Consider the following 20,692-nt stretch of genomic DNA (forward strand, 5'->3'; position numbering starts at 1 on the left):
TTTAATAGAAAACATTTCTGATTCTACAGCTATAAAACACATGAAAAAGTCTGCTAAACTACAGGATGCCAATGTATCACATTGAACATCGTTATAAAAACGTACTTTTAAAAATTGACTAAATATAAACCTAAGTCTAAAAGTGTACATAGATTTGTTCTGGGTAAATTTAAAATATAAATGACTGATTTTTAAAATATTTAAATAGAAGTATTTAAAAGTTACTTCTTCTAGACAATAAAACATAAAAAGCTCTTTGCTGGAAAATGCAAAATTATTAAAAATTAACCTTAGGTCTTGTCCACTTCTGATTTTTATTATTTCTTAGTCTATCTTTACCATTTTCCAATAATAGTGGACAGCATATTCTCTCCATAATATATATTTCCCTGACTTAGATTAAACATTTGGGATTAAGTTTCCCATTTTTCTTTATGGGATATTTGAGGGTTTTTAATGTATATTAAAGAAATATCAAAGGCCAGATGCTCTTTTGCTTGATGGCATTTTCCATGATGAAGACTGGGCATATGTGTGGGCAACAAATCATTGGGCCACTTATTCTCAAACCCTTATTATTCGACGTGGCTGAAAAACAGACATGGCTCAGATTTTATGAAACAGGTTATTAGCTACCATTTTTTATTTTGGATTAATTGCTGTTCCAGAATATAGACTCAGATTGTCCTTATCAGTTTGAAACATGAAACACCAAATCTGTTTAGAGGAATTAAGTTCTATCACATAACGGGTTTTGTTTCTAGAAAATCAATCATGCAGGAGGATAAAACTCACTTATAAATTCTCATTTTGGCAAAATGATTTAGGAAAGAGTGCTGAATGGACACCTGATCTTATTAATGTCTAAAGTATGGCTGCTGTCAACACAGAAGTGGATACTCTGATTGTAAGATGTGAGTTTTATGTATATGAATATAAATGGTGTTAATAATAGCTGAAATTGTTTCTCCAGTGAAATTTCTCAGTACAAGACCAAATCAAACCAGATTTTCAGAAAAGCATAGCCTTGTTAGTGATCTGGAGCACTAGAATGTTATACGTTTGCTTACTTTGTTTGTGGAGGAGAAAGTATTCTCTCCTTTCAAGAAGAACTATTGCATTTATCCCGAATCAAAATCTTGCAAGAATAAATATAAAAACTTTCACGTTTGCTGCATACTTATATTGCCTTAAATTTATACTACATAAAACTACTTAATTCTGCAATGTGAGAAGTTTGGGCATATTTTTGATGCTCCCGCAGCCCCTCAGATTCCCTCCTTAGACCCTCATTCACCCAGCTGGCCTCAGCTGGCCCTGTGGATGGCCAGTCCTGCCTGGGCCCATATGGTTCCACGTCCTGTGGAAGACTAGACAACTTCTTGGAATGCAAGGCCCTCTCAGTTGCCAAAGTGCAGATAGACGTTTAGCTCCCACCACTTCTAGATTTGGATGAAATGCTGCTTTACAGGGGATAGGATCTGACTTTCTGAGTAGTTATAAGGGTGTGTCCAGGATCTATACAATACAGGGAGTGAGACTAGGTGATACATTGTAACCAACATTAAGCAAGAAATGGGAAGAAAGCTGGCTGATAATTCCTTCTCCTACCCCATCCTTTCCTCCTACAAACTGCTTCACGCTCTCTCCAGTTTATTTGCAGCTTCTCTGAAAATCATGGTGCGCCTGCCCAGTAGCCCTCTCCAGTGTCTCTTTGAGGCTCTGTGTAGAGTGGCAGCCAGAATGATAACACATCCTCTTTACCCTTTCCCATCATCTCCCGCCTCACTCCCTCTTTACTTTACTCTCTGTGTCCTGAGCTCATGCCTCCCAAATAGAAGCATGGCTACTTACTTCTGGCTCTGTTTTCTAGAGAATCAGGACTGAGACCATCGGTGTTTCTTTCCTATGACAGGTGTTTCTTTCCTATGTCTGCAGTGCTCCCTCTTCAAGAGTCTCAACTTTCCTCTGGGAAGTAGCTCAACCAGCCAGAGGCTGCATTTTATCTATCTGCCTTTACACCAACCTGTGGCCACAGTAGTCATTCTCATCACTGGAATGCGAGTGAGAGTCAGGTGAGAGGCTTCTGAGCTCACAGCTTTAACACAGTTTGCAGACTTGCCGATGCTGTCTTTACCTTCCTTCAACCGCCCCGAGGGGATGACAGACCTGAGAGATGGCACAGGCACCCTGCAGCAGAAAACTGACCAGGAATGTTTGTTTTGGCCTATGGTATGAACAAGAATCACTCACCAAAATCACTCACACCAAATCACTGCAGATGCTGAGTGCAGCAATGAAATTAAAAGACGCCTGCTCCTTGGAAGAAAAGTTATGACCAACCTAGACAGCATATTAAAAAGCAGAGATGTTACTCTGCCAACAAAGGTCCATCTAGTCAAAGCTATGGTTTTTCCAGTAGTCATATGTGGATGTGAGAGTTGGACTATAAAGCAAGCTGAGTGCCGAAGAATTGATGCTTTTGAACTGTGGTGTTGGAGAAGACTCTTGACAGTCACTTCGACTGCAAGGATATCAAAATAATCCATCCTAAAGGAAACCAGTCCTAAATATTCATTGGGAAGAACTGATGCTGAAGCTGAAACTCCAATACTTTGGCCATCTGATGCGAAGAACTGACTCATTGGAAAAGACCCTGATGCTGGGAAAGATTGAAGGCAGGAGGAGAAGGGGACAACAGAGGATGAGATGGCTGGATGGCATCACCAACTCAATGGACATGAGTTTGAGTAAACTCTGGGAGTTGGTGATGGACAGGGAGGCCTGGCGTGCTGCAGTAAATGGGGTCACAAAGAGTCGGGCACGACTGAGTGACTGAACTGACTGACTGATGAGTAAGAAATGAAGTTCTGAAGAAATTGTGAATTGTATTTGGACAGTGAGTAGTGTTTTTTTTTTTTTTTACCTGAAATATCTTTACATTATTGTTAAGATTAAGACAAGGATTTTAATGCATCGTCATTAAGTGGCAGTTTTTGTGTTTGAATCTAGTTCTGGTTCCAGATCTGTTCTCTTAACCAGTATGCTCTCTTGCTGTATGTAATAATGATAATGACAGTAATAATAAATATATGTATTATCTTTGCTTTGTGCTAGGCATGCTACATTGATTTTCTCACACAATCTCACAATAGCTCTAGGAAGTAGGTGCTCTTATTAATCCCAAACTGCAGTAGAAACATTAAAGAATTGTAGCAACAAATAAAATGTGAATCTGGGATTCCTAACCCAGGTGGTCTGACTTAGAGGCTCCTATTTCTACTTAATATAGTATACTGCTTCCCAGAGCATTTCAATTTAGGAGTGAATTTTAAAGGAAGAATAAATACATACATTCAGTAAAGTTTAAAATGCACTATAGAGTAAGTCCACTTCATCTTAGAGAAATGTAAGCTCTAAATCACATGTATTACATTGACCAAAATGATAAACCACAGAGAGTCAAGCTTCATAATTAAAATAGTTTTCTGAAAGAGCCTAAGGTGAGGTTTATTGGACAGTAAGCTATTATCCATTTATAAAGCATCCTATCAATTTCATAGATTTTTGTGGTTATTAAAAATTATGTAAGATACAGAATTTATTGTGGTTAATGGCCAAATCTTGAGAAAATTATAACCAGAGAACATGGCCTCATTTATAGTAATATCGATCACTTGATTTCATTTTTACCTTACAGAGTTTGTGTTAATCAGATATTAGAATTCATTTTTCCCTTTTTTTCTCTTTACTTTCTTTGGTACCCACCTGTCATCCTCCAGATTTTGGACTGTTTCTTTTCTTTGAATTTTTAAATGTATGATGAGACCATATGATAGTGCAATCAACGGCTGTACTAATAACCTGCCCCCAATATTAACCACGCTGACTTTGCCAGAGCACTATTATTATAAGAATTAAGACATTAATCACAGATTTAAAATGGCTTTGTTATGCTAAGGTTGGTAGATATATTGTATGCACCTCTCTTTTTATGATTTTTTTTGAGCAGGGATCCAAATAAAGGCTTAGCACTCACTTTACAAAGATAAAATCATTCCATATTCATTTTGTACAGAATACTCAATAATTCATGAATAGCTTTCTGATTAAAACTGTTTTCATCTTTTTGCTAAATCACATCATTTTACTCCCATAAATAAGTCTACTTTATTATTAAAGTCATGCTACAGTGAATGAACATTAAATATATTACATTATTTAATTAATGCTTATGCTCATTATCTGCATTGGAAGTAAACAATATTAAGAAAAAGTAAACAAATTATTTTAATGAAGCCTTTCATATTACTCTTTTTTTGCTTTCAAGGTTATGGCTGAATGGCTGGTCTTAAAACGTTAATAGTTTATTAAATGCCTTGGAAAAGTTTTCTGTCATTAGAAGTAAAATTTGTCAGTGTTTGCCTCTGATTAGAAATATTAGTACAAGGTAAAAAAAAAAAAAAAGAAAGAAATATTAGTACAAAGTAAAGTGAAAAACATAAAAGTAGCCAAAAAATCCAAGTTACATACACAATCAACATGTAGTTTCCATACTGAACACACTGGCTTTAGAACTGTATGGTTTGAGGGGAGAAATGGTCCCTAAAATGCTTATAATACTTCAGAATTTATGTCAAAATTGATACTAAGTATACTGAGTACCATGTGATAAATATAAAAGGAAGTAGTAAGGTTCACTTGGGCTGATTTTGGGTGGATGTGGAAATGAGCTACTTCCTATTGAGAAATGAAGTCTGCAAAATGCATTTGTTTCAGTAAGGGGCCACATGGAACATATATTCTGGCGTCACATGAAAATACTCCCTGTTTGAACTGGTGCTCCCTGATCTGCTGATATACCCATGTTTGGGGCACAGTGTATTTTTCAGCTCTCCTTAGAGGAATCACCCTATTTGCTTTCTTTGTATGAAGACTTCTTTACAAATGACCAGACTGCTAAAAGATCAGGCCATGGGAGAATATTAATGTATATTTTGAGCGAGAAGATGTCCTGTAATCTACTAAATGCATTGGGCCATAATGATGAGAGATTTAGCTGTTTTGCTATAATCTTTATCAATACCAGCACAGACCTTATTGTTCTCATCCATTTCATAGATTTTTAGAATAGGTTTTTCAGATAGTTTAACAAGTCTTATCTTCATTTTTTAACTGTAGGAAAAAAAAAAAAACAAACTTAATTCCCCCAAACTGTCTCTGAAAACTCTTACTCTCTTAATTTGAGAATATGCAGTAGCTGGGGCTTCCTAGATGGCAGAACCCACCTGCCAATGTAGGAGATATAAGAGATGTGGGTTCAATTCCTAAGTTGGGAAGATCCTCTGGGGGAGGGCACAGCAACCCACTCCAGTATTCTTGCCTGGAGAATCCCCATGGACAGCAGAGCCTGGAGGGCTCAGGCCATAGGGTTGCAAAGAGCCAGACACAACTGCAGCAACTTAGCGCATATACACACACAGTACTAAGTCTGCCAAAATGTTTGTTGAGGTTTTTCAGTAACATCTTTTTTTGGCCAACCCGATATTAATGATGCAGGGCTCCACAGTGCCTATAGAAAGAAATCACCTCTTCTCACAATCTGGTTCAAGGTTTAATAGTCTGCACAGTCTAACAGTCTGGACTGGCACATATACACCCTAGACCTCGGAACCACCAAGAAACATTTTTAAGACCAACAACTAGTATAATATGAGGAGCAATGCAAGAAATCGATAATATTTGGAAAATAAATAAGGAATTGATTTCCCATATTTTATCATTGCTCACTCCCTTCTTTCCAGGCGAAGTGTCTTTCTCCCCCCTTTCACTGCATCAAAATCCTCTTCAGCCTACAGAAACGTCCTCAAATTTCACTTCCTGTGTGGATATATTTAGAACCCTTTTCAGCTGGAGGTAATCTCTCTCTCTCTCTCCACTTAGTTACCATAAAACTAACTCATGCCCCTGTCCAGCCATTCTGGAGTAATTATTAAAGTCTGCTGTTTCACTACAATTACTTGATTTATGGGTGTGCTTTCTATTTGTTTCTAGGCCCTCAAATGACAGATCTGAGTTTGTTTCATTCTTGTATCTTTCATAATACCTAGAATAGTGGCTTAACATCGAGCACCCTCAGTGATATTTGCAGAATTAATACATGAAGAGATACATAAGCTGAGCATTACTCGGCACCACAGTTTCCTTGGCAAAGGACTACCTGTAGCTAGACCTATGGTTCCCCAGCATGTTTTCTTATATTTCTTTATCATGGTAGCATATTCTATTATAATAAACCTAAGTATGATTTTGTTTCCCCTACTGAAACATAAGCACCTGGAGAGTAGGGATCATATATTATTAATCTGGATATCTCTAGGGTTTAATAACACATAGTGTGACATCTGTTAGGAGCTGTTAATAGTTCATAAAATAAATAAATGAATGAGTTCTCTATATTACACAGCTTCTTCCTCATGAGGCAATCCATATATATATATATATATATATATTTTAACCAGCAGTACATATTTGCCAGATCTCATAGCTATAGTCTAAGGTCTACCCCATATCAGGCAGATGCTCTAAAATCACAAAGTATGGGAGATACAGGAGAAAAGTTGCAATTGAATTTCAGGAGCCAACTGAAATACTTTGCTGGTACAAAAATAGATAAGTGTACCTAAAAAATGGAAGGGGATATGATCCAAGGCCTCAAAGGATAAATCAAACTGACAAATTTTGTTTTTTTATGATGTCTCTGGCACCGGATGAATTAAATAATACTGTAGCTGCTTTTGAAGCAAAAGTTTTTGCTCTTAAACTAAATGAATTGAAGTTAGAAGAATTAATTCTTCTCCTGCCTCTTCCTTATGACAGTACTGGTCATTTTAAAACAAGTAACACCTGGGTCATATTGCTGTTCAGTATATATTTGTTAAAAGAAGAGCTATGAGAGATTATTCTAGGGTGAAAATGTTTGGAGAATACAGACACACCTTATTAAAGAGTTACCCCTGGTAGCAAATCTTAATCCATGGCAGTCTTCTCAATCATTTTCTTTTATCCTGTCTTCCAACTGAACTAAAAAAATTCATTTCTCCTTTTAGCACACAGACCTTGCCCATTTTCAGTTTCATACCATTGTTCATATTTTTTTACTCCGCTGGAATTTTCCCTGCCCACAAATCTCCTCATGCTGAAATTATAACCATCCTTCAAGGCCTAATTCAAATCTTTCACAGATGTGAGCTCTCCTTCCTTTAAATGTTAAAAAAAAAAAAAAGTCTCCTATGTTTCTTGTTTCATCTCATCCTATTTTTTTGGCAGAGACACTATAAAGCAAAGACTATCTTGATTATATCTCTATGCCTTATATGTAGCCCTAACGAGCAAGCTGTTCATTGTAGGATTTCAATACATATTCTTATGAAGTCTTTTCCCACCAAGGCTTATATAAATAGCACAAACTTGATTAACCAAATGCATATTTAAATGAAAGTGAGGTAGACTGTAATGAGAAACTAAGTTATTTGGATCAACTCTCCCACTGAAAACAATGAAAAGTGCTGGATAAAATATTTCTTTTTAAAATTACCTTTAAAATTGAAAAGCTGAAAAGATAGTGGGAACTTCCAAGGAAAGTATTTTTTAGAGGTGAGAATCTGAACCCAGAGAGAAAAGCATAATATCAAATCAACACAACTGTACCTTGTCTAAGGGATTATAAAAAGATAAAGGCGAACCAATATTAAACCTGTACCTTTTCTCCAATCCCAAGGGATTATAAAGAAGACTGACTTTGTAGAAGAGCAATGTAAGAGAAGAAGGAGTGAATACTTCTGTCCCTGATAAGATATAGCACAACTGTAGCCCTCCTTTTATGGACACATAACTTGAGAATTTTAAAGTGTTACATTGATCTAATCAATCACTGGACATGCCCACAGATAACCTGAGGAAAATGCAAAACACTCTGGAGTAGGACACATTTATTCCGGACCTCGGCGAACTTCTCATGTTATTTTGATAACAATGACTAGCACAAAGTGAAAGGTAAGCAGACACACAGGGAAACAAAGCAACATGGGTGAGAACCAGCAGAAATTGACATAGACTTCAGATGTCAGAATCACAAGACACAGAATATTGAAAAAAAAAAACCTTCTAATTTTCACAAAATAAAAGAGAGTTTTTAAAATGTGTATGGGTGAATAACTGTAACAAATGGCATAGTAAATTAAAAATATAAACTTCTAGAAATTAAAATTATAATAATTAAAGAAAACAATGATTATCACAAGGGAGATTGAATTAAGGAATGAGAAAATAAATCAAGAGAAGTTATTTGGAATGCAGTTCAGAGAAACAGAAAGAAGAATATAAAGCATGTGGAGGCTAGATTGAGAAAACATAGGTTTAACCAGGGGCTTAGAAGAAAACAAGTGAAAATGTAAAATAAGTTTCATTTGAAAAGATCATAGCTTGGGATTTTCTATTAATAAACTACATTAATGAGAGTTATAATCAATTTCAGGGGGCCTAACAATCCAGTCAGGGAAATAAAAAGAAATTGACATTTGAATGTATCATTGTGAAACTGTGGAAATATTATGAGCAACCAAAGAACAGTGGTTAGATTAACAGGTAACTTCTTGATCACAATAATGGATGACAGAAAACAGTGGAAAGCTATTTTAGATGTATTGAAAGAAAATTACTGCCAACTCAAAATTCTATATCCAGAGAGAATATATATTTCCAAAATGAGGGAGAAATAGAGAGATTTGAAACAAGCAGACGCTCAGACAGATTGTTACCACAAGACCCTTACTACAGGAATTTCTCAGAATATACATCAAGCAGAAGGAAAAGTAATCCTAGAAGGAAGATCTAAGATACAGGAAAAAATAAATAACATGGGATGTGGCAAATATTGGGCAAATATAAATCAGTATTGATTCTATAAAACAGGATAAATAATGTCTAGTGGTGTTAAAATAGAAAAGAAAGAATTAAAATACAGACAGAAATAGCATATACATTGGGAAGGAGATCAGTGACTTTAAAAAATATTTGAATAGCTTTAGTCTTTAATAAGTTATAATTTCAGGCAAGTCATTAATAGAACACAAAACGTATCACTCCCAAATCAATAGAGAAAAATATGAAATGATTAAAACAAAAAAGAAAAAAGAAAAAATAAAGCAAGGCATATTTAGAGAAAGAAGCAAGAAACAAAATAAATGCATGCAGTGATTCCATTTTATAAATTCAAAACCAGATGAAATAAACTATACTTTTAGGAGCTATAGGTATAGGTGGGAAAATAATAAGGGGTGAAAAAATAATGACTAAGATGCCATTTAAGTCTGTGACAAGGGAATAAGCTATGATGACATACAGGCAATTGGCAGGGCTTGCAGGGTCTGGAGGGCTTGACCTGGGTGGTGATTATGCAGAAGTTTGATTAAAAACTTAAAACATACAAATTTGTTTAATATATTTTACTGAAAATAGATTCTGCATTATTTTCCAATGACAATATTTTAAAATTTTAAAGTGAGTTACAAGTCAGAATATAGAATATGACCACTGTCCTTTCCTTTATAAATTCAGGAAACCCAGATCTAAGGACACCACTAGTTTTCCAATGCTCCTTTTCACAAGAGGGTCAACCAGTCTGGACCAAACAACTGAACAAAACAAAGACAGTGTATATAGACATTAAGGACACAATTTCCTCTCTTGGTGAAGACTATCTTTCTTTCTGAGGTTTTATCTGACCTAGATTTGGGATTAGGGTATCATATGATGTCCTTCATGTTAGACAGTGAGAGCAGAAGTAGATGGTAATGTACCCATTTTTTTTTTCTCAATGAAATTGCAGCTTTATTAAACATTCATCAGTTTGAGACAAAAACTTATATAGACATGAACTTCAGTCCACTCATCCATTATTGATTCAAAAGCCATCCTAGTCATTAATGACCTTATTGAAAAAGAAAAAGAGAATAGATGAGTCCTCCCTGAATAAGTCACTGAGGACCCAGTGCCTATGAAACTCAGATTTACACACACCAGCAAAGTGATTGTGTATTTCTCTTCAGAGGAGAGACTGCTTTTGATAAAAATGGGACATGGTTATAAACTGATAGAATTTCAGTGAGAAAAAAATATAGCCACACATGGAATGTGGGATCAGGCACCACAGTCTGTGACATGCTGTATTAAACGTGAAAGCAGTAAGTGTAAGAGGCAATGGAGGAAGATATATATGGAAAGTATATATGGACACCAGGATGTTACATCTATAACCCCAGATGGAGAAATGGCTTCATAAACAATATTTTATGCTGCCTATGGATACATATTTCTTTTTTTGGAGACTATACACGTTGGCATTCCTTGAATTAATATAATTTTTCTTCTCTGCATATATGAATCAATTCAAGTGCAAAACTAATATAATGATAAGTTATAATTATTACATTAGTGTAAACAGAATTTCAATTTTTGTATTGTTGAAATTTGCCATTTGATATTGGAATACATATTAAATAAGTGTGGTTATGTTATATATCATCTGAATGCACATTTCTTGCTTGATGTTCTTTTTGCCAATAACTTAGTACTTGCTGTTTATTTTATATTTATTTTAAACTATGGAAAGGATGGACAAAAAGCAAATTTGAGTGATTTTCTTATTGGAGTTCAAAATGCATTATAAAGCAGCAGAGGCAACTTGCAACATCAACAATGCATTTGGCCCAGGAACTGCTAATGAATGTGCAATGCAGCAGTGGTTTGAGACGTTTTGCAAAGGATATGAGAGCCTTGAAGATGAGTGAAGTGGCCAGCCGTTGGAAGTTGACAATGATCAGCTGAGAGCAGTATCAAGCTGATCTTCTTAAGACTACACAAGCAGTTGCTGAAGAACCCAACGTCAACCATTCTATGGTCATTCAGCATTTGAAGCAAATTGGAAAAGTGAAAAAGCTTAATAAGTGGGTGCCTCATAAGCTGACTGAAATCAAGAAAATTGTGTTTTGACGTGTTGTCTTCTCTTATTCTATGCAATAACAGTGATCATTTCTCGATTGGATTGTGACATGCAGTGAAAAGTGGATTGTATATGACAACCAGCATATACAAGTCAGTGGCTGGACTGATAAGAAGCTCCAAACTGCTTCCCATAGTCAAACTTACACTAAAAAATGTCATGGTTACTGTTTGGTGGTCTGCTGCTGGTCTGATCCATTACAGCTTTCTGAATCTGTGGGAAACCATTACATCTGAGAAATATGCTCAGCAAATTGATGAGATGCATTGAAAACTGCCGTGCCTACAGCCAGCATTGGTCAACAGAAAGGGCCTAATTCTTTTCCATGACCACACGTAGCACAACGACTGCTTCGAAAGTTGAAAGAATTGGGCCAGGAAGTTTTGCCTCATCCACAATATTCACCTAACCTCTCACCAACCAACTACCACTTCTTCAAGCATCTCGACAACTTTTTGCAGGGAAAATGCTTCCACAACCAGTAGGATGTAGAATATGCTTTTCAAGAGTTCACCGAAGCCTGAAGCACAGATTTTACACTACAGGAATACACAGACTTATTTCTCATCGGCAAAAAGTGTGTTGATTGTAATGGTTCCTATTTTGATTAATAAAGATGTGTCTGAGCCTACCTATACTGATTTAAAATTCAAGGTCCAAAACTGCAATTACTTTTGCATCAACTTAATACATTATAGTTCATATTATGTACTACAGAATATAGTATACTTATTTTTAATAGAATATATTGGAATATAATAATTAAGATTATTTTATATGTTTCTATAAACTAATTTTACTCCTTACTAATTATCTTGGCAAATATTACTATCCCCACTTTACAGACGAGGATTCTGAAACTCAAAGAAGTTGAATAACTCTTTTCAGTTCCTAAGTGGCAAAACTAGAAGAGTCCTCTGTGGTTGAACTTCAAAACCCTTCTCCTAGTCATTTTGCTGGTTTGTCTCACCAGTGCATTAGCATTTGAAGATCATTCCTATACAGATTAAAATACCATTTACTCTTCTAAACACATTGTGCACTCACTTAAGCAGTTCCTATGCACCCCTTGCATAAAAGGGTAGATTTTTACCCAAAAGTACAATGAACAATAATGCCAGAACACGTGTTAGGGGGAACAAGAGAAATTCAGAAACTTGAGAAAATCTTTCAAAATAAAACCACAGTATCTTTAATCAAGGCTTGGCAATCATCATATCATTTCTCTGAGACTGGTATTGGTAAATGTGGGCTATCCCACCAAGCCGTTAATGCTTGGTTAGAAATGTATCCAAGAAGTTGACTAACAAGGCAATTCATGCAGTACAAACAGGAATCTGTGATTCTTTCCCCCATTACCACAAAACATAGTTAGTTACTGCCCTGAATTTGCTTTGAAGCCAGTGAGAGAAATTGTTAAGAGCGCTGAAAATGGGACTGTAAGTAATAAATAGGGACCACCCCTCCAAAAAAAAAAAATGTTAACAAATTTTCTCTGAAGGTAAAATCTATTTTCAATTTACAGCAATTTTGAAGCTTGATCTGGAGGCATGCAATGAGTGAGGTGACTTGCAAGGTTTGCCTATTATGGAAGGGGGAGTTCTCTTCCATCTGTACAAAATTAAGCAGCTGATAATTATATCTCCTGGTATGAGGAGATTAAAATAATAAAATAAAAGCAAACCAAAAGCTTTAATTTGAAATCTAATCTCTCCCATTACCCCAGCACATTCACATCAAATCTGCTCCAACGGAATTCTTCCCACCCAGCAGGACAAAGATCATCTTCTCAGCAGCCAAACTCAGAAAGGCAAGCTACTTTCATTCCTTCCTGACTTTCCCCTTAGAACTCATTCAAAGGGAAGACAAAGGACCCGTGGGTGGATGGGAGTTGTTTTGTGCCTGGGCCTTAGGGGTACTTTATTTTTCTTAAAAAAGATTATCTCAACACTACTGTAGCCAAAAAAATAAAAAATAAAAACAAAACCCTAAAACAAATATCCGAGGCAGTTTAAATTAAAAATACAAAGGACTGAGATATATTTTTAATTTATTCATAATTAGTTTACAGATTGGACTGCACTGAGACTCCAAAAATCAGCAAGCTACTTGGGGATAAAGGCTATTGCAATTATCAGGAGCAAGCCAAATGCTACCTTTTGTTCTTACTAAAATCTTCTCCTTTAAAAAAAAAAACTCCTAGCAAATGATTTTCTATTTCCTATTTAAAGAGGATTACATAGCAAACACCACTAGTGGCTGGAAAGCAAAGAACTTTCCATCGTTTTATTACCTGCCAAATACAAATTAGCTCATTGTGGTTAATTCCTGCCAGGAGACCCCTTTCCCGGCCGCCCATCAGGCCGATGGGGTATGGCAGGTTGGTTTCTGCCCGGAGTCCTTCTTAATCAGGAGGCTGTCAGATATGCTGCTTGCCCACCGTCTCCGACATCATGTGGCAGCTCTGGTGTTCGGGCAGTGAGGTTTTGAGCTTGAATTGCCCCAGTAACTAGCTCAGAATTGCTCCTACTTACGATCACTGTCAAATCTCAGTGGGCATTTGTAAGGCCTTCCTCCAGGTACAAATCAAGAAGCCCTACAAATTTCACTTTGTAATAACTACAGGATACAGAAATTGTATTAGTGCCATTAGATGGAGTCACAGAACTATTCAGAAAGGTTAGCTGGATGTAGAGAAGTCACAGTTAGACTAAGATAAAAAATCACTTTGTTAACTTAGAATGTTTCCTCATTGGTAACACTCTATATTAAGGTGCCATTTATAAACAGCTTATTATTATTTATTAATGTGTGAAGCACTTTATAGCATACTAGATAGCAACTTAAATTCATGTATTAAAGATGCACATACATGGTTTAATACGATTTACGTCTTATAATATTCTTTAAAACAGCTTCCCATAGTCTCATCCGTTAAGCATTTATTACTAATGCATTTTATAACATGTTTTATAATACATTATTTGAGCAAGTAGCTGCATTTAGTGATCATTTCATAAATAAGAATAAAGCATTTATAAATGGCACCTTAATTTAAAGTGTTACCTTCCCATTACTAGATAGCTGCTCACTATTCATCTCATTTTGTGATTATTCTCCAAATGCACCACTTAATAAAACAGACACTAAGTTCTATTTTCCCTTCATCTGATTAAAAGTTTATTGAGTCATTTCTTCCATCTGCTTTCAGATGTTGCTAGCTTGGAGGCTTTAGTGCGATTTCTGTTGAAACCAAACTTTCAATTCAACAATATTTCTATGAAGATGATAATAGTAAACACAGAGAACTACTCACCACCACGTTAGACAGCGCCTGCTGCTTGGACTCCTTGTAAAATTCAATTTTCCGACTAGAAAGAACAATCCAGGAAGTAGACCAGTTTTTCCTTAGTAGAGAAAAAAGCAAATAAATAGCATTATTACTTGAAGAAATTAACACAAGTATTGCATAAGCAACATTTGGAATAAGTAGAGACTATCTCTTTTTTAACTAGAATTCCTAAAAATCTTTTTCTTTATTAAAATCTATAGGTGGTATGGAATATGTATAATAATAGAAAATTATGTAGTTTTTAGATCATGGCATTTACAGTAAAAGTTTCATTTGTAGATCCTCCTCAAATCTTTTTCAGCTATTAAAAATCCAACTTCATGTATCCATGTCCCCTACTCCATAAAAAAAAGCTGTTTCTGCAGCAAACAAAAAACAGAAAACTAAAAATAGAAATCAGAACATCGTCCATTGTTCAGTTCAGTACAGTTCAGTCACTCAGTCATGTCTGACTCTTTGCAACCCCACGGACTTCAGCACGGCAGGTTTCCCTGCCCATCACCAACTCCCAGATATTGCTCAAACTCATGTCCATTGAGTCACTGATGGCATTCAAACATCTCATCGTCTGTCATCCCCTTCTCCTCCTGCCTTCAATCTTTCCCAGCATCAAGGTTTTTTCCAATGAGTCAGCTCTCATCGGGTGGCCAAAGTATTAGAGTTTCAGCTTCAGCATTAGTTCTTCTAATCAGGACTGATTTCTTTTAGGATTGACTGGTTTGATCTCCTTGCAGTCCAAAGCACTCTCAAGATTCTTCTCCAACACCACAGTTCAAAAGCATCAATTCTTCGGTGCTCAGATTTCTTTATGGTCCAACTCTCACACCCATACAAGACTGCTGGAAAAACCATAGCTTTGACTATATGGGCCTTTGTCACTAAAGTAATGTCTCTGCTTTTTAATATGCTGTCTAGTTTGTCATAGCTTTCCTTCCAAGGAGCAAACATGTTTTAATTTCATGGCTGCAATCACCATCTGCAGTGATTTTGGAACCAAAGAAAATAACGTATGTCACTGTTTCCATTGTTTCCCCATTCATTTGCCATGAAGAGATGAGACTGGATGCCATGATCTTTATTTTTTGAATGTCGAGGGTTTTTTCTTTTTTTTCTTTTTATTGGAGGTTAATTACTTTACAATATTGTGGTGGTTTTTGCTGAATGTTGTTTTAAACCAGCTTTTTCATTCTCCTCTTTCACTTTCATCAAGAAGCTCTTTAGTTCCTCTTTGCTTTTGACCATAAAGGTGGTGTCATCTGCATATCTGAGATTGTTGATATTTCTCCAAGCAATCTTGATTCCAGCTTGTGCTTCATCTAGTCTGGCATTTTGCATGATGTAATCTGCATATAAGTTAAATAAGCAGGGTGACAATATACAGTCTTGATATACTCCTTTCCCAATTTGGAAATAGTCCATTGTTCCATGTCCACTTCTAGCTATTGCTTTTTAACATGCACACAGATTTCTCAGGAGGAAGGTAAGGTGGTCTGGTATTCCCATCTCTTGAAATATTTTCCCACAGTTTGTTTCAATCCACACAGTCAAAGGCTTTAGAGTAGTCAATGAAGCAGAAATAGATGTTTTTCTGGAATGCTCTTGCTTTTTTCTATGATACAATGGATGTTGGCAATTTAATCTCTGCTTCCTCTACCTTTTCTAAATCCGGCTTGACCATCTGGAAGTTCTCAGTTCACATACTATTGAAGCCTGGCTTGGAGAATTTTGAGCATTACTTTGCTAGTGTGTGAGATGAGTGCAACTGTGCAGTAGTTTGAACACTCTTTGGCGTTGAAATGAAAACTGACCTTTTTCAGTCCTGTGGCCCCTGCTGAGTTTTCCATATTTGCTGGCATACTGAGTATAGCACTTTTACAGCATCATCTTTTAGGATTTGAAATAGCTCATCTGGAATTTCATTACTTTCACTAGCTCTGTTCGTTGTGATGCTTCCTAAGGCCCACTTGACTTTGCACTCCAGGATGTCCAGGATGCACTCCTTATTATTACATCTCTTCATTGGTTTAGTATACATCGGAGTCTTGAAAACTAACCAGCTAATTTCTCACTGTCTAGTTCACAATATTTTTCAACGTTGAAACTCAACAGAAAGCAAAGATGAAAATAAAAGGAGTCAAAAAAATTTTTTTTTCCTTTTTGCCAATCAAACTGGCTAGAATTATAAGGAATGATACCAAGGGCTACTTACTGAGAGTGTGGAGAAATGGATTCTCCCATACAATTTTGGTGGGAGTGCAAACATCTTTTCAGGAGTGAATTTGGCAAAATGTTTTTTAAAAATATTTTTAAATGTGTGTATCTTTCAATTGAAAAGCTTATTACTATGACTTTAAACTGATCCTACAGATCATCTCATAAATTAAGGCTCTCTGCACAAGAATGACATGCACCATTTCTTAAGTCTGCATGTAAAATATCAAAAAAAGAGAGACAGGTTATGCAAATTGCATATTATAGATTCGTATAAGGAACTAATTAACCCTATTCTGTAGAAGAATCCTGATAAGAGAAGTTTTCAATGTTGACCATAATATAAGATATAGTTCAAAATACCATACTGCACTATTTACCTATGACTGTCCTCACCCATCCCAGCCCCTTCTGATTATTAATTCCCATTCATAGTTCAAACATTAAGTTTTTAAATATGTCGTCCGTGACTTCCTCACACAGCACTTAAGATATATTGAGAATAATATTTTGTAAATTTCACTTCTGTCTTTCCCCCATTAAATAAAAATCCCCAAACCAACAGAAAATACTTCATATTTATAAAGATACCCTCACCTCAGTGACAAGCAATAGTGAATTGGACAGAGAAGGCGATAAATATATATTTGTTGAGTTAATGATTAAATTTAGGTATGGGGGTATAAAGAAACATTGGATAAACAATAGTTGAACCAGAAAGTGAAACCCCAACTTTGATTGCCCTTTGCATTGCATTGTTACTTAAGTAACTAGTAAGTTTGTGTCATGAAGAATACCCTTAGTTTAGAAGGTAAAACATTAAGGAGATTAATATACATTAAGTTTCTATCTATTACATCATGTTGCTGATGTTTGCTTTGGTTTAACACTCATTTTTGAATAGCTGAATTCATTTTACAAAAGTGATTTTTTTTAAAAAAGTTATTAAAAGACTATTCTGGGCAATATAAAATACACAAAAATATGTTTAAATATGTTTTAAATGACCATTTAAGATCTTTGTATAATTTAGTTCCACTTCCCTCATAGACTCTAGAGGTTTGATTGAAAGAACAGTTTTGATTCAGTAAAGTTAATATTTACAAGACTAGATGGCTCTTATACGCCTGAAGATTTCCTACTTATACACCATTGTATTAAAAAGGAAAAAAAAAAAGGAAAAACAGAAATAAAACACACATAGTGTGTATTTTTCAACATGCAAATACGAACTCTATGTTGTTGGACCCACTTGTCTTCAAATAGTCACTTTTTCAATAAAATGACAATAAAGATGGGGGGGTGGATAAAAACACATAGACCTTTTTCTTCCTTTGCCTTAGCTCCCATTTCTCCTTTTAGGTACCACCAGCAGCGAGATGAATCGAAGCACCTGTAGCCTTCTTCTGACAGAGGTCATAATATTAGACGACCCAAGATAGAGCAAGCATTGGCAGGACTGCTGATCTAGACTGGGCATCTTTGTTATCTCCACCACTTACTTTGACCATATGTAACCAGCAAGAATGGAATATCCTCAGACATGACAGAATCTTTATTTAACCTGCCTGTTATATTTCCTACTATATTTTTAATCTGCTGGCAGGAGATAGTCTATACCTTATTTGCTTCCTATCTATAGCAAGTCCTGGATAAACGGTTCTGATTTGATCTGTTTCAGATGTTGATCGTTTATAGAATGTGTTGGCATTTTTTCCTTCCTTAAACTTGGAACTGGAATTGGTTAGAAATGAAGTTGCATGAAATTCAATTATCTCATGGTTCTCAGAACTTTGAGCTGCTGTAAAGAGTTCTCTCTTAGGTGAATCTGATTAACAGGCTGAAGAGGGTAAGAATTGTATGTATTGTTACTTTGGTAATATAAATTGCTCTGGCACTTTACATATAGTGCAATTTCTTTTTGAACTTATAAACTACAAATAATATCTATGAAAACAAGGGACTTTTCCAATTTATTTAAAACAATATCATTTCAAAAGGAAGAATAGAATGCTGGTTTTCAACATTTCAGATGCCCCAATTTCAATTCAGTTTTTCATGATCTCTTTTAAAATAAGAATTAACATAAATTATTTTAAGTAGTATAAATTTGATTGTCTAGTGGAGATTTAGCTTCTCAAAAAGATGATGAAGATGTTATCTCCACTTACTAGTATAGAAAATAAGATTCAGAGTGTTTAGGTAACTTACTTAAGGCCACACATTTAGAGACAAACCCAGTTTCTCTGATTCTGAAGCCTATAATCTCTTTACTAATTTATATTGTGTTTTTTAGAGTAAGGAGTATAGGCATGCTTCATTTTATTGTGCTTAGCAGATATCGCATTTTTTACAGAATGAAGTTTCATGGCAGCCTTGCTTCAAGTAAGACAAAAGTCCAATAACATTTGTTCACTTCATGGCTCAGTCACATATTGGCAATTCTCACAATATTTCAAACTTTTGCATTATTGTGTTTGCTATGATGATCTGTAATCAGTGATCTTGATGTCATTATTGTAACTGTTTTTGGGTGCCATGAACTATGCCCATATAAGACAGCCTACTTAATCATGGGTTGTGTGTGTCCTGAATGCTCTACCAACTAGTCTTTCCCCAACTTTCTCCCTCTCCTCAGGCCTCCCTATGCCCTGAGACATGTCAATATTGAAATTAGGCCAATGAGTTAACTCTATAATGGCCTCAAAGTATTCAAGTGAATGGAAGAGTCACATCTCTCTCACTTTAAATCAGAAGCTAGTCATGATTAAGTTTACTGAGGCAGGCAAGTCATCAACTGAGACAGGCTGAGTACTATGCCTCTTGTGCCAAAGTTAGCCAAGTGAAGTCAAAGTTGTTAAAGGAAATCAAAAGTGCTAATCCAGTGAACACGTGAATGATAGACACGCAAAACAGTCTCATTGCTGATAATAGGGAAAGTTTTAGTCGCCTGGATAGAAATCAGTTCAGACACAATACTCCCGTAAGCCAAAGCCTAATCCAGAGCAAAGCCCTAACTCTCTTCAATTCAGTGAAAGCTGAGAGAGGTGAGGAAGTGGCAGAAGAAAAGTATGAAGCCAGAAAAGGTTGATTCATGGGGTTTAAGGAAAGACGCTTTCTCTGAAACATAAACACATGAGGTGAAGAAGCAAGTGCTGATGTAGAAGCTGCAGTAAGTGGTCCAGATGACTTAGCTAAGAACATCAATGAGGGTGGCTACACTAAACAACAGATTTTCCATGTAGACAAAACAGTCTTCTGTTGGAAGATGCCATCCAGGACATCTGCAGCTAGAGAGGAGAAGTTGATAACTGACTTCAAAAACCTTAAAGCACAGACTAACTCTCTTGTTAGGGGATAATGCAGCTGGTAGTTTTAAGTTGATGCCAAAGTTCATTTACCATTCTGAAAATCTTAGAATCCTTAAGAATTATGCTACAGATAGGATGACAAATCATGGGTGATAGCACATCTCTTGACAATGTGGTTTACTGAATATTTTAAGTCTAGTGTTGAGACCTACTGCTCAGAAAAAAAGATACTTTTCAAAATAATATTGTTCATTGACAATGTACTTGGTTACTCCAGAGCACTGGTGAAGATACACTATGAGATTTATATTTTTATGCCTGCTAACACAACATCCATTCTGCAGCCCATGAACCAGGCAGTCTTATTATTTAAGAAATACATTTTGTAATGCTATAGCTGCCATAGGTCATGATTCCTCTGATAGATCTGGGCAAAGTAAACTGAAGACCTTCTGGAAAGTGTTCAATATTCTTCATACCATGAAGAACATTCCTGATTCAGGGAAAGAGGTCAGAACATTAACATTCACAGGACTTTGAAGAAGTTGATTCCAACCCTCATGAATGACTTTGAAGGGTTCCAAGATTTCAGCAGAGGAGTGAGTGCAGATAGGGTGGATTAGCCAGAGAACTAGAATTAGAGGTGGGGCCTGAAGATGCAACTGAATTGTTACATTTCATGAAAAACTTTAGGGGATGAAAAACTGCTTCTTATGGATGAGGAAAGAAAGTGGTTTCATGAGATGGCATCTATTT

At 35.9% G+C, this 20,692-nt stretch overlaps 1 protein-coding gene across 1 annotated transcript in view; it reads right to left on the bottom strand.

The window, feature by feature from the left end:
• The window catches only part of ARHGAP15 (Rho GTPase activating protein 15), a 677,082-nt gene that overhangs the window by 541,649 nt on the left and 114,741 nt on the right, over positions 1-20,692 (bottom strand). Inside the window, exon 5 of the mRNA XM_070476258.1 lies at positions 14,379-14,469. Coding sequence (XP_070332359.1) covers positions 14,379-14,469 — 91 coding nt within the window. The remainder of the gene's footprint in view (positions 1-14,378; positions 14,470-20,692) is intronic.

Source organism: Odocoileus virginianus, chromosome 13 (genome assembly GCF_023699985.2).
Source record: "Odocoileus virginianus isolate 20LAN1187 ecotype Illinois chromosome 13, Ovbor_1.2, whole genome shotgun sequence".
NCBI classification, from domain to species: domain Eukaryota; kingdom Metazoa; phylum Chordata; class Mammalia; order Artiodactyla; family Cervidae; genus Odocoileus; species Odocoileus virginianus.